This window comes from Lissotriton vulgaris, chromosome 1_1 (genome assembly GCF_964263255.1).
Source record: "Lissotriton vulgaris chromosome 1_1, aLisVul1.2, whole genome shotgun sequence".
In the NCBI taxonomy this organism is placed as follows: domain Eukaryota; kingdom Metazoa; phylum Chordata; class Amphibia; order Caudata; family Salamandridae; genus Lissotriton; species Lissotriton vulgaris.
In genome coordinates, this window is record NC_141685.1 from 1,025,278,414 (window position 1) to 1,025,293,039 (window position 14,626).

The following is a 14,626-nucleotide window of genomic DNA, read 5'->3' on the forward strand; positions in this document are numbered from 1 at the left end:
AACAGCTCCTTCAGGTGAGCTGGAGGTGGTCCTTTCGGTGGAACATTTGGAGGGAATTGCTCGAATTCTAGGGCATGGCCCCTGGCCACAATCTCCAGGACCCATTTGTCTGACGTTATCGACAGCCAATTTGAGTAAAATTTTGATATTCGTCCTCCAATTTTTCCTCGAGAGTGGGGCAGTGGTGGTGGCAGGTGAAATGTCTCATTGACGCTTATCCTTTCCGCTGTAATTTGTTTTTCCCCTGTTCTGGGTATAAGTAGACTTTCTCTGGCCGTAAGATTGGTAGCGCTGGGTGTGATAGCGCTGATTGCCTTGTCTGTAGGAGGATTGTTGGTTGTATCCACCTCTGTTGGAGGACAATCTCCGTCCTCTCGCTCCTCGAAAGGGCGGCTTGCGGAATTGAAGGGTGCCCAAGGATTTCGCTGTTTCCGTATCCTTCTTTATCGTCTGTAAGGCTTCCTCCACTTGGGGGCCAAACAGATATTCACCATCATATGGCATGTCCAATACTTTATTCTGGACCTCTTGTCTGAAGGAAGTGGAACGTAGCCACCCCTGCCTACGCAGAACCGCAGCGCCCGCTAGTTGTCGAAAGCCCGTTGAGGCTACATCAACTGCTGAATCAATAATCTCTTCTGAGATTCTTTGGCCTTCTTGTAGGATCTTCAGCGCCTCAGCCTTGGAATGCTCAGGAAGGAGGTCAATGAACGGTGCGATGTCCGACCACAACTGTCGGTCATATCTTCCTAAGATGGCCAATGAATTAGCCGCTCGAACAGTCATAGCCGTCATGGTGGAGACGCGCTTCCCAATAGAATCTAGGCGTTTGCCATCTCTGTCCAGCGGGGCTGTAGCAGGAAAGGAAGGGTTTCTAGCCCTCTTTTGACCTGCTTGGACAATTACAGAATCAAGCTTCGGCTGTCCAATGAGGCACGCAGGTGATTTGTCCGGTGCCCTGTACTTTTTTTCCATTTGTGGCAGGACTGGAGGAATGGATGCCGGGGTTGCCATGACCTTTATTCCCTCCTGCCAAATAAAGTCAATGATGGGTATAGACTTGATCTGTTTCCTGGGCTGATCTTTAAAGTCATATAGAAAACAGTCATGTTCCATGTGTTCCATATCAATATGAAAGCGTTTAGTTGCACGCTCCATCAAAAGGTGGAAGCTACCCACGTCCACCGGCGGGGAAATTGAGACAGTCTGAGGTGAAGGAGAAGGAGTTTGCACCTGGTATTCATCCCACTCCGACTCATCCTGTACTTCTCCTTCTCTTTGATCATCTTCATCTGAAGACTGTGGATCCACAGGCCGATTGAGCGGTGGAGGTGAAGAAGGATTTGGTTGTTGAAAAACTGGCACAGGCGCTCCAATAGCCGGAGTAACAGTCACCGAGCCTGTAGATTCAGATGGCAGAAATCTTCTATAATAATCCTCCAACATATACTGTAGGGTGGTAAGTAAAGCAATTGGCACCTGCGAGACAGGGACACTGTCTACAGGGGACGCCATTCGTACAGGTGATTGTATATCCTGTTCCTCTTCTTCAAACTTTATATTTAACTCCGAAGGACTAGTGGCTGCTCCGAATGTCCTTTGAACCACGTCATCCTCACTGTCAGAGTCTAAAAGCTGGTCAGGAACCTGCGATGGCATCTTCTGAGGTGAAATATGTAGGGGTGAGAGCTGGAAAGCTGGTTCACGCTTTTGAACTAAAGACTGCTTTGGTGTAAAGAACACCATTGACTGTGACCAGACCTGCAACGCAGTGCAAGTTGACAATCGCGGCGTCGACTGTGTGTCCACCGCTGCCGATGAAGCAGACGTCAATGGTTCCGTCGTCGACGACATAGACGGAACGAGCTTAGTCGACGGAACGAGCTTAGTCGACGGAACAAGCTTAGTCGACGGAACAAGCTTAGTCGACGGAACAAGCTTAGTCGACGGAACAAGCTTAGTCGACGGAACGAGCTTAGTCGACGGAACGAGCTTAGTCGACGGGACAGGCTTAGTCGACGGACTGGCAGTCGTCGATGGACTGGGCTTGGTCGACGGTAGGATGGTCGTCGACGGTACAATCTTCGTCGACGCCTTCGTCGACGGTGGTAACTTCGTCGACAGAGTGGAGCTCGCCGACGGTATCTTCTTCGTCGACGGTAGAGCCTTCAGAGGAGTCGACGACGAGGCGTCGACGATGGCCGTCGTCGACGAGAGAGGTCTAACGGATACATAGACCATAGTTGGCGAAGAAGCCGCCGTCGACATGATCATCTGGGGCTTGGGAGATGAGAATGTCGCTGTCGACGCAGATGTAGCGTCGACGAAGGTCTTCGTTGACGATGAGACAGAAGATGGCGTCGTCGACTATAAAGACGATAAAGATGCAGCCGGAGGTGAAACTTTGTCAACTGTCTGAGGCAATCTTTTGGTGGACCGTTTTTGAGGTGCAGAAGAACCCTCCATGTCCTTGCCTGTGGGGGTAGCCTTAGAAGTGGAAGGCTTGTCAGATCCCTTAGAAGGTTGATGTTTTTTAGCAACCTTAGCTCCAGGAGATGGCAACACCTCAGTCGCAGGCCTCTTTCTAGACGCTGAAGTGGAACCAAAGGCAATACTGCCAACCTCAGACACAGGATTATCAGAATCCTTAAGCTTTTGTAGCCACAAAACCAACCGACCCTCTCTGTCTCAGAGTCTTCTGAGGAAAAGTTCTGCAGATCTTACAGTCCTTGACTTGGTGATCTGGATACAGGCAATAAATACATTTTTTGTGGGTGTCCTCTTTAAAAAGCCGGAGCTTACCACAAGAATCACAGGCTCTAAACAGAGATTTCTTTGAAGACATCCTTGAAGAATAGATCCAAAAGGAATAAAGAGAAGAAAACTGAGCAGAGCTCAGGGAGACTCCCTTCACACGACGTGCGGTAGAAAATCTGAGAGCCTGAGCCTCTGGGAGAACCTTCTGGTGGGTGCTGGCGCCTGATTGGCTGTAGTTTGGACTATACAAAATGACTAGGATAGTCATAGGTGTGGAAGTTTTTTCTACTGTAGCTTTGGCTACTTTACTTCCTGGTTTGTTTTTATTGGTATTTACTATATATTTATGGCATATTATTGCTTTTTTATGTACCGTGGGACTCCTACTCCGACGACGGGGAATGATTCAGGCATGTGAATCTATGAAAGACACCCCTAATACTGGAGAACTTTTCTTACACCTCCGTCGCAAATGGGAGGGCTGTATGGGCGAGCTTAATGATGCTGGCGGGAGGCATATCTGGCCACACGGGATCTGGCACTTTTATCACACTTGTGGATGGGTCCAGGTTAGTTATCTTCATGCAACCTACCTGTCAACTCAGCAACTACAACAGATGGGCCAGGTGGGCAGGGCGGTATGTGCACGCTGCTCTGCCCCGGCTGTTTACTTTTACCATGTGGCCTGGTTATACCAGCCCCTTCTGGAGTGGGGTGAGCCATGAGATCTGAGGTCCTAGGCCAGCCAAAATGACTTGGGCCCCCGGGAGGCACTCTTGGAGGGAGTTGGCGAATCCCGTTCAGAGAGGACCTTTATAGGGTGGCATTCCTGGTGGCCAAGCGGTACATTGCTTACTGATGGAACTGTCCAGAGCCCCACTCATTGGTGTTATGGCAGAGGAGCGTTGATTGGTGCACCAATTTACAAAGCTCAAGGTTGTCCTTGGGAACGAGAAAATATGGGGTGGTGGGTATACTTATCATAGACTGCCTATTTAAAATGTGTAATTCTAATGGGAAACTGTCATTATTCAATGATACGATCCAGAAATATGATGTCACTTGCTTGTAAATATCTGTGGATGATGCAGTGTACTGTTAAACCTAATAAAATGGTATTAAAAAAAGACCCAATGACGCTATCTGTTACTAGTATGTCAGTGGGAAAACATACAGTTGACCGAAAATAGCTCTTGAGGGTCCCAAATAATTTTCTAAGAGACTTTACAAAGAGAATTCTCCAAATGGACCCTCACATGACAACATCCGATTCCACTCCTTCTTTGATTTTTTGGTATACCTTAGGGAAGCGGAGACTGAGACAGACATTCCTTGCTTTTCCCACCCCCATTGATATTTCTAGAGCAATTATTCTAGCCATGCGCTGACAAGGCCACGTACCATCACAATCCATTTTGCCGACCCTGAGCAGAATACAATATAACATGAGATTGCGTCCATAATTTGTCGCCAAACTACATGGCGCCAAAGGGACAAGTGGATTTTGTTACAGGACAAGTATATTTATGATGCAACCTGCCCCATGGACAAGTAGATATATGATTAAATTCCACACCCCTGGGCTGTAGATACAGATACTGTGCATAGACTGTAAAGCAGTCTCCAAAAGTGGTGGCTAGCATGGGGGTATTGCAGTATATTGAAAATGTATACAGAGAACTGCCTGGCCAACATTGGTACTCCACTAACAAATGGATTTCGTGGTGGACAGCCACCTCCAAATGCTCTAGACTAACTGTGGAGACCAGGTGCCTCCCAGTTTCTGAAGATAATACATGGCTGTGTTGCTGTCTATCCGGACTCGAACAACCTTGACCGTCAGGTGAGGTAGGAAAGCCGTCAATACTAGGTGCACAGCTAGAAGTTCCAGGTAGTTGATGTGCAAGCCCTGGTGTTTGGGTTCTCACTGGCCCTGGACAGTCAGATCCTGTAAGTGTGTGCCCCACCCCATATGGGAGGCATCTATTGTATAGGTCCCCTACAGAACTGTGTTGAGAAGACCACCCCTGCAACAGATTGTTGATGTTCTACCTCTGTAGGGAGGGCAAGTGTGGTATCCGATCAACACTAGATCTTTCTAATGACCCTCCGCTTGAGACCACTGTTACACTATGCATTCCTGAAACAGACACGTGTGTGATCTGGCATGGGGTACTAGGGCAATGCAGGAGGCCATCATGCCAAGTAGCTGCCTGACTGTCCTGACCGAGACCTCAATGTCTAGTTGGAAAAATAAGGATTAGTGCTTGAAAGGCCTGGATTCTAACTGGGTTTGCATAGGCTATGCCTACCTTTAAGTTGAGAATTTTCCCCGGGTAGGGTTGGATTTAGAGGGGTTGTAGGTGAGTTTTGAGGGCGTTGACTGTAAACCCTAGGTCATGTAGGAGGTTTATTATAATCAGAGTGTGTTTTTGCTGCCTTGCTGGTGGGTGGGGCTTTTGATCAGCCAGTCATCCAGGTGTCAGGGGGGGGGGGGGGGGCAGGTGGAGGAGGGAGGGAGGAATACATGAACACCCTTCCTGCGCAGTTGAGCAGTCACCACCGCGTGACACTTAGTAAACCCAGCAGGCACAGCGGTGACCCCGAAAGGCAGAACTTTGAACTGGTAATTCTTTTCGGTGACTACAAAACAAATATTGGCGATGCGCCAGGTGTTTTGGTATGTGGACATAGGCATCTTTCAGGTCGAGAGGGACCATGAAGTTGCCTTGTTCCAGAAGAGTAATACCGTCATGAAGAGTAATACCGTCCTGAAGAGTAACCATGTGAAAGTACTCTGAGAGTATGTATTCGTTGAGGGGCCCGTCCTTCTAAGGAATTAGAAAATACAGAGTGTATACTCATGTGCCCTGGTGATGATGGGGGACGGGTTCTATAGCCCCTTTGAGAAGTAATGCTTGGCCCTCTTCCCTGAGTAACCTTTGGTGTTTCGAGAGAGTTGTGTGTTTGTGAGTTGGACTGGTGGGAGAGTGGAAATGAGCTCCAAGCAATAACCATTTTGGATAAGTCCAACACCCATTGGTTGGAGGGGACTGTCTGCCAAGTGGAGAAGAACAATTGAAGATAGCCATCGACCAGTACTGTGTAAACAGGTTTGGGGGAGGGGTGGGGGGGGGATGCAGGAGAGTAAGAGTCTAGTCCAGATTTTGTGTGATGAAATCAGTTCCTTTGGTGAAGCCACCTTTACCTGTGCTTTTAGAATGGTTGCCCCAGTAGGATCCCCTGAAGTAGACTCTGGGAGGGCTGCTGGGCCTGTGGACATTGGTAAAATGTGGAGGTTTCAGGGGAGGTACTCTGAGTCTCCATGGTAGAGTGTGTGACGAAAGGAGTCACAAAGTCCTGTTGACTAAAGCGCACCCATAGCCTTTGCTGTCTCCGTATCTTTTTAATTTTCTCGAATGTTTGGTCTACCTGTGGACGGAGTAGAGGCTGACCATCAAAAGGCATGTGAAGTAGGTTCAGCTGAAACTCCAGCGTGAAGCCAGAAATACAGAGCGAGACATGTCAGGCAGGAGGAGACTGGAGTTCACTCCCCTGGCGGCAGAGTATGTGGCATCTAATGCACAGTGAGTAGTGGTGTTTGAGATCGGTTACTCCTCAGAGACAATCTCATAACATTTTTCTGTGCTCCTCTGTGAGATGCTGGAGGAGCTCATTCATTTCGTCCCAGCAGGCGCAATCATACCTGGAGAGTAGCCCAATGGAATTAGCAATGCACCAATGATTGGCTAATTGCATGGCTACCCACTTCCCTGTAGCACAGCACAAGTTACTACATGTGTAACAATATAACTGTAAGAGACATTAGTTAGTGATAGATTCCTTACCGTAGAATTTTACCCAGGCGTCAGACTGGATCCAGAAAGGTTTTTCTGCTTAGCAGTACCCCTGCGCGTCGGTCGGTGGCGTTGTGCGGCTCCACGTCCGTCACTGGCGTCGTAAGCGCTGGGATGATGCTGGGAGACTACTTAGGCGCCACCCATGTGCGCTGACGTCCGTTCTGTACACGACTTTCCGCACTGAAACGCAGATCCATGCAAGACACTGACCATTGGTGCATAAAACTAGTGTCCTAAAGGGGATGACCTTAACCCTAGTAATCAGGACGCGGGACTGGGAGGATGGGTGGGGTGGTAAGGAATCTATCACAAACTAATGTTTCTTACAGGTATATCGTTACACAAGTAGTAACTTGGGCATCTGAAAGAGACACGTTAGTGATAGATTCCTTACCTTAGAATAGATACCCCAGCAATACCAACCCAGGTGGGTCTGCGAACAAGATTACACCAGAAAGTCACTGAGCACAGAACGGCCAAAGAAGCCGGACGGGACTGTCAAGGCAGTAGTGTTTGGTAAACGTGTGCAGCGAGGCCCACATGTCTGACAAATGTCCTGCAAGAGAACGCCGCGTCCCAAGGCAGTAGTGGCTGCAGTTGCCCTGGTCGAATGGGCATGCAGCCACACAGGAGTCTCCTTCTTGGCAATTGAGTAACATGCTTTGATGCACAGAACGACCCACTGGGAGATGGTCCGTTTGTGCACAGCCCGACCTTTTTTGGCACCCACGTAGCCAACAAAAAGCTGATCATCCACCCTGAACTGTTGTGTACGCTGCAGATAGAATGCAAGCGTACGTTTTGGGTCACAAACCTCTTCTTCAATGTCTGAATGTTTAGAGGAAACATCCAGGTCTTCTTGTTGGACTTAGACAGATGTCAATAGGCTACCCTCCTCTTCTTCGTAACTCCCTGTTGGTCTTTAATGTTTTGCACATCCTCGATGCAAGTGATGTCAGATTCACTAATGATATCAGATGTCATAGTGATGGCAGATGTATCAGTGAGGCTTTAACACTGCATTTAGCAGTGGACCCAGTGTCAGCCTCTTTGATGTCTCAAAGCTTTTGGTTTTTTACAGTGAAATACAAGACAGGTCTCACAGGTCGACTCGTGTCCCTGGGGAAAGCATAAATTGAACATCTTGTGGTTGTCGACCAAACTTATTTAGCATTTCACAGAGGACAGAATCATAAAAATGTTAGCTCTATGCTACAGTCTTTGGTGAATTCTTGAGAATTACCTCCTGGTGTGTCTATGAACATTGTTGGGCTGTATGGCTCAGCTGCACAGGTGTTTTGACCAGCACGTCGCTTGCATTGGAGGCTCTCGCTTTTTAGGTTGACCTGGAGTTGGGAAGAAAACATGATAGTAGGGCCACTGACGGCCCACGTCGGTAGTTCGGTCATGGCAGTGTTGGTGTTTGGGCTGGCCACTGAACAAGCCTTGGCTGCTGCAAGGGGTCCGGTACCCCAGGTATTGGGCATGGAGGCTCCTGGCATCTCCAAATTTGGTGGGAAGATGGATCCCACCTCCTGGAGCACAGCGACTTCCTCTGGGGTGGCTGCTGCACCGGAGGACCCGATGGTCTGCAGATTGGTGAACTATACATTGCGGTCGGTACCTGCAGGCAAGTGGCTCCTCCACTTCAAGGAAGATGGTGGCTGTTAAAGTGGTAGCAGCCCTCCAAGGCTTTTGGAGGATGCACAGCTGCAGGACGAGTCAGGTCTTTGCAATTCTCAACAGGAGCATGCATTGTTTGGCTTCAAGTCCACAGTTCTTGCGTTCGCCTGCTTTTCTTGGTCCTTCTGTGGTGCGGTGGAGGAGTGTGGTCAATGGTTAGAGTGGCAGACCCTGATGCAGAGTTCTGGCCTGGGACCAGGGTTCAATTCCCACCTCGGCGGGTCTTGGGCTCAATTTCCTCGGACCTGACAATTCTCGCCTCGGTGCCTATTCTAATCCTTGGCCCCACGCTGCAACTCTGGGCAATAGCTTGCTTAACCTCCACACCGGCCCCAACAGCGCTAGGATGCCTGGCTTCACCCTGGGGTGCCCAGGAGTGGACACTTCACAGGGAAAGCCAGGAAGGTTTCCACAGCGGTATGAGTAATAGCGCCAGGAAACCGCTTGGTGACAGTGCGCTCTACAAATACCTTGACATTTCTTCTGTTAAGTGAATCTGAGTTCCTAGTATTAAGGGGCCACCTAAATACACATTTATGGATGTTAAGGAGAGTGAAGGGTAGTAGCCAATGGGCTACTTACCCTTGGGGATCACTACACCCCCTATTTGACCGCTTCCTGTTAAGAGTGTGTTGTAATTTGGCAGCGATTGGGGTAGCATTAGCAGAAGCCATCCTGTATTTAGAGGTGATCTTATCCGTTTTGTGGAATCCATTTTGTATTTCTGGCAGCCATCTTGTTTGCCATGTGCTACCACGTGCGTGCCGCATGCTCTGTCCTACCTTGCTGTTGTCTGCTCTTGGAATCTGCCTAAAGACAGGTTATATTTAGTTTCTTCTGCTTCGCACATGCTCAGTTGAGCTTGCAGCTGTCCACGCAGCTGCTGTTAATCTGTAACGGTCAGGATGTGTTCATCAGGATGTGTTCACCAGAATGAGCAACTGTTAGCTCCTCCCACTTGTTGACTGTGCATTTTCTGTATGACCTTATATGTACCCAAAACCTTCTTCTTGTACTGGCCACTCCCACCCTCGTTCACTCTGCCTAAAATGTCCGGCCCTCACAGGAGGCGCAGCGGACGGGCGCAGCGGGCGCGCCAAAGGCAAGCCCGTCTGTGCCCGTCCGTGACCGACCGGGGTCAGGGGCATGAACCCCTGTGGGTTTCAGCCCCCGTAAACACTATAGTTCCTTAGAACTTCGAAATTTATGTCCTCCTTTAGAAAATCCCTGTCTGCACAGCTTAAACATTAATAATGGAGGAAAAAATTGTGCACACTGCTCCTTCATAGTCAACAGACAACTTGGGTCTAGACACAAAGGTAAGATACTTAATCTTGCCCTTCTAAATTGTCGCTCTCTAGGAAAACATACGATGGAGGTACACAACTACCTAATGGATGGTCAGGTGGATGCCTTATTCCTCACGGAGACGTGGCTGAACACCACATCGGCACCAGATATACTGGCGGCCCTCCCACCGGGATATGACATCAAGAGAATAGACAGGCTAAAGGGAAAAGGGGGAGGAAACGCTATAATTCACAAACAAGATTTAGCTTGCACTTTAGAGGGAAGGGATCTTGCTAGCAGTGAAACAGGTTTCTTTTCCATCTCAGTGCACCAGGGGTACTGCATCAGGGGCTTCCTGATATACCGCCCCCCGGGACCTGGAGCCACCTTTGCCACCCAACTGATCGAAACCCTTACGCTCTCAGCTCTCAAACACGAGAGACTCCTCCTCCTAGGTGACCTAAACTCTCACTTCGACGACCCTAAGAACACCGAAGCTCAGGAAATTAAACAGGAGCTAGCCGGCATACAGATGCTGCTTAAATCAGAAAGACCCACTCACTGTCAGGGCCATCTCCTAGATCCTATCTTTGCCAACTGGGACACCCTAACCGTAGAGCCCCCCCACCCCTGTAATATGGTCAGACCATTTCTTAGTCACTTTCCGGGTGGCGCCCCGGATAATGGACCCCAGAAGGAACCTAGCTCCACTAATAAATGAAGGAAATGGGCAAAATTCTCCACGGAGGCTTTTAATAAAATCATAACATCAGGAGGCCCCCCCGAGGGCAAAGATACAGAATCCACCTGCTTAGAATTGAATCGACGAATTCTAAAGGCGCTAGATTGCACAGCGCCATGGACTCATAAGGCTCCGGCGAGGATATCCAAATCCGCCCCCTGGTTCAACACTGAACTTCGAGACCAAAACGCAAAATGTAAAAGCTTAGAGAGGAAATGGCGGAAACATTACTTCGAGACAGAAAGAGCTGATTATAAGAACAATTTAAAGATATACCACGCACTCATCCGAAAAACTAGGAAATCTTACTTCTGTACTAGAATCAAAGACGCTGACAACTCCATGAAGGAAATGTTCCTAGTATATAGGGAACTCTCGGATCTCACCCTACTAGCGGCCCCCATGACTGGATCAGCTAAAACGTGTAATTTAATAGCCGAGTTCTTTGCTAGCAAAGTAGACAAAATCTACGCGGGCTTCCCAGACACTGCCAGAGTAGGCGAGGGAAAGGCAGACAGCATCCTACAGATACAGGAGAATAATTGTCTCTCGACATTTCTAGTACCTTCTCAGGACACTATATGCCACATAGCAAGTAGAATTAAATCAGGATCACCGAGCGATCCAGCAACCCCTAAAAGACTCCATGGCAGCATAACCACCCTGGAGCCTTACATTAGTCATCTCCTTGCTCTCTCCTTTAGTACAGGATAAGTCCCCATCTCATGGAAAAAAGCGATTGTCCTTCCCCTGAGAAAAAAACCTAACATTAGTTTGGAAAAACTGGACAACCTTCGACCTATTTCCCTCCTCCCCTACTTTGCAAAAATTGCTGAGAAAGCAGTGAACAAACAACTCTCGGCATTTGCTGAAACCAATGGACTGCTCCACCCCTCACAGTCGGGATTTCGAGCTCTTCACTCGACCAAGTCGGCCCTGCTGTCTTCAACAGAAGCTCTACGAAGGTATGCAGATGAGGGCCAGACGGCGGCACTGATTCTCCTCGATCTCCGTGCTGCTTTCGACACTGTAGCTCATCACACACTGCTACAGTGTCTTTAAAAGGGAGGGGTGAGAGAAAAAGTTTGGGAATGGCTTCAATCATTCGTAACAGATCGAACCTTCCAGGTCGCCCAGGGCCAGTTCAGGTCCAAAGAAATAAAACTAAATCAGGGAGTGCCACAAGGCTCCAGTCTCAGCCCCACCCTATTCAATCTTTATGTGGCCCCAGTAGGAGGAATCACAGATACATATGGGGATGAGATAGTATCGTATGCTGACGATACGCAACTGATTGTGACCCTAACGCAACCAGAGGAGCAAAGCGCTAACAACTTCGCGTCTTGTATGCAGAAGGTGGCACTGTGGATGGCAGACAACAGCCTCCGCCTTAATAGAAATAAGACGGAGGTATTGATTATAGGTAAATCCCCATCAGTGTGGACCTCAGCCTGGTGGCCGGAAGAACTGGGTGAACTACCCACACCCAGTAATTTAGTAAAGAACTTAGGAGTCTGCCTAGACAAAAACCTAACGTTTGACCACCAAACCAAACAAGTAGCAAGCACCTGTTTTGGGATACTGCGGGTCCTTAGGAAAACGCTGGACCTTCTGCCCATACCAGTACGCCAGACCCTAGTCCATAGCCTTATAACAACTAGGCTGGACTATGGAAATGTACTGTATCTAGGGGCCAGCGACAAAAAACCTCTCAAGACTACAACGAATACAAAGCGCAGCGGCCCGCTTGATCCTACAATTACCCAGAAGAGCATCATCAAAAAAAGCACTGAAAACCCTTCACTGGGTCCCGATTAGGGAACGAGTGACTTTTAAAGCCCTATGTGTAGGACATCGCATCCTGCATGGTAGAGGCCCAAGATATCTGTATGGCCTTCTGAAATGGTACGAACCCACCGCCAGCTTAGATCATGCGGCACAGGGCAAGTACAAGTCCCGAAGGTCAAAACAGCCAGAATGGGTGGAAAGTCTTTTAGAGTCAAGACTGCCAGGATATGGAACCAGTTGCCAGAAAAACTGCGTATGGAACCCTCTGAGCCAAACTTTCGGAGAGACCTAAAAACAGTCCTCTTCCCCAAGGACTAAGACCAGAATTAAGCTCTTTTCGCAATCATGCCATGATCTCTTGGAAACATCTGTAGCATTTTCAGCGCGGGGAAACACTTGCTAGTGTAACCATGCGCTTCACAAAATACAAAACAATTAAAAATAAATACTGGTACTGCCTTCTTTTGAGCCCCTGTGTGGGTATAAAAGGACCAAGATCTTTCCATTCAGGGTGCTACTTCATACATTACCGAAGGGTGTTGTGAGAGCATAGCCCTTTAATTTAAAATCATGTCTTTCAATTATGTGTAAATCTGTTCAGCCATTGTTGGGAAATTAGCGTTTAACAGATGCTTTGGCTGTTTATTAAGGGCTTAAAAATAGTGATTTCTGGACGGTTGGTCCCTCTGGAGCCCAGTGGTACAGTAATTTTAAAAAGCAAGGCTCACATGGAGTAACACTATTTACAGGGTGCAGTAAATATCATACCCATCCTGACCTACTTAGAAATGTAAATAAATGCCAGCATTTGTAAAGCGCACAGCTAGCTCCGACGGAGGCATCCCGGCGCTGTGGGCCGTTGGGAAGATTAAGCAAGCTATTGCCCAGAGTTACATGGTGCTGGGCTAACCTGCCGCCGGGGGTCGAACCGTGAACCCTGTGGTCCGGAGTTAGGCACCCTGGCCGCTGCCCCACACCTCTTCCCGTATGGGGCCTTTGAGTATAACACAATTGCTGTGAAAGACTATGGATTTCATTCTGAGGACTATACTATTCGAAGATTTCTTACCAACACATCCCACGACAAACAGCTTCCCCAGGAACAGTAGGAAATCAGTCACTTTGTCCAATACCGCCACACTAAAATAAAGAGAAAGGGAGAGCATAAGGAGTTCTCATGCATTTTGAAGAAGGCACTCTCAGACCCTCTCTGTGACCTCCTTGAACCACTTCATTGACCCTCTGATTTCACTCAATCGCCTACAAAATCCTGCACCCAAGCTTGCTCGAGGTGTGCAGTGAGTCGCCTGCCAGGTATATTACGCCCAGCCCCTTTGACCCTACTGGCTACTGTAAATGGGGTACTGGTAGATATCCCCTCCCATGTCTTTCTCTTACCTTCCACACACTATAGCGGCCCCTCTTATTCCAAGTCTCATTTGTCCAAGACAACAAAATACCCCACATCTTCTCTCTCCCTGCAAACCAACACACCTATGTGTTCAAATATCTGGTTTACAACCACCCTTTGACCCGCCCTCAGCACTGTAGCTCTTAGGATCCATTGCATTGAAGACTCTGGCCTTCAATGTCTCTCTCCTCCAGGACACTGTCCTTTTAACCTGGTCCCCCTGCTCCACCACTCCCAGACAGTGGTGTCATGTAACCCTCTCTCCTCTCTGACATTGAATCCCTTAGTACCTTCTGGACCAGTAATGTTTTTACCCAGCCACACTCATAGCAGCACCTTAATCCTTGGGAGTTTCTTACCGAATAATGTTCCTCATCAACAAGGCGAAGGCATTCCGGGCAGAGGTGCAGAAATTGGTTCCATAAATGGCAATCTGGGGAGATAAACAGTTGAAGTCAAAGAAGCAGAAAATGTGTGCAATGGTGAAGGTTTTTAGGGACAGCTTACACATATCCTTGCCTGATAATTGTGTTACCGAGGGTAAGGAATGTCTAAGATGCCTATGCTCAACACCACTAGAACAGTGTGCCATGAATCCATGTACATAACTCCCCTTCTTAAGATGTGGGAGATCACCATATCCAAAAGTATGCTACAAGTTGAGGACAGCAAATTCTTCTACATGCCCCTCTGTTATGTGCAACTTTATACATAAGCAACATTGCACCATGAAGAGTCTGGTATGAAGGGAAGGAAGAAAAGAATTCACACCCCAATACCCAACCTCCCGGAGACGTGCTGCTTAGGGTTGGTACAACCTTGATGCAGAAACTGCTCAACCTGCACGGTTGGGGCATGGAGAAGCACAACAGCACACCCAAGAGGACATTTTTCGCTGTGGCTTCAGGATCTATACAGAGAGCACAGTCTCTCAATGGAGCACGACAACTCAAGAAGTGAGACACAAAATGACAAAGGAAAAGAGAAGCGAGGCAAAGCATAGAGAAAAATGTATATGAAACAGACAATGAGGAAGTGTAACAGTAAAAAAGTGAGAAGGAATTGCAGAGAATAAAAAAGCATAGTAATATACCA

The 14,626-nt window shown here is 48.2% G+C and overlaps 1 protein-coding gene across 4 annotated transcripts in view; it reads right to left on the reverse strand.

The window, feature by feature from the left end:
- SLC44A2 (solute carrier family 44 member 2 (CTL2 blood group)) overlaps positions 1-14,626 on the reverse strand; it is a 376,289-nt gene that overhangs the window by 31,875 nt on the left and 329,788 nt on the right. For all 4 annotated transcript variants that reach the window (XM_086961742.1, XM_086961734.1, XM_086961726.1 and 1 more), the window contains exons 18-19: positions 13,891-13,964; positions 13,190-13,260 (exon numbers count right to left, since the gene is read on the reverse strand). In XM_086961742.1, coding sequence (XP_086817868.1) covers positions 13,190-13,260; positions 13,891-13,964 — 145 coding nt within the window. The remainder of the gene's footprint in view (positions 1-13,189; positions 13,261-13,890; positions 13,965-14,626) is intronic.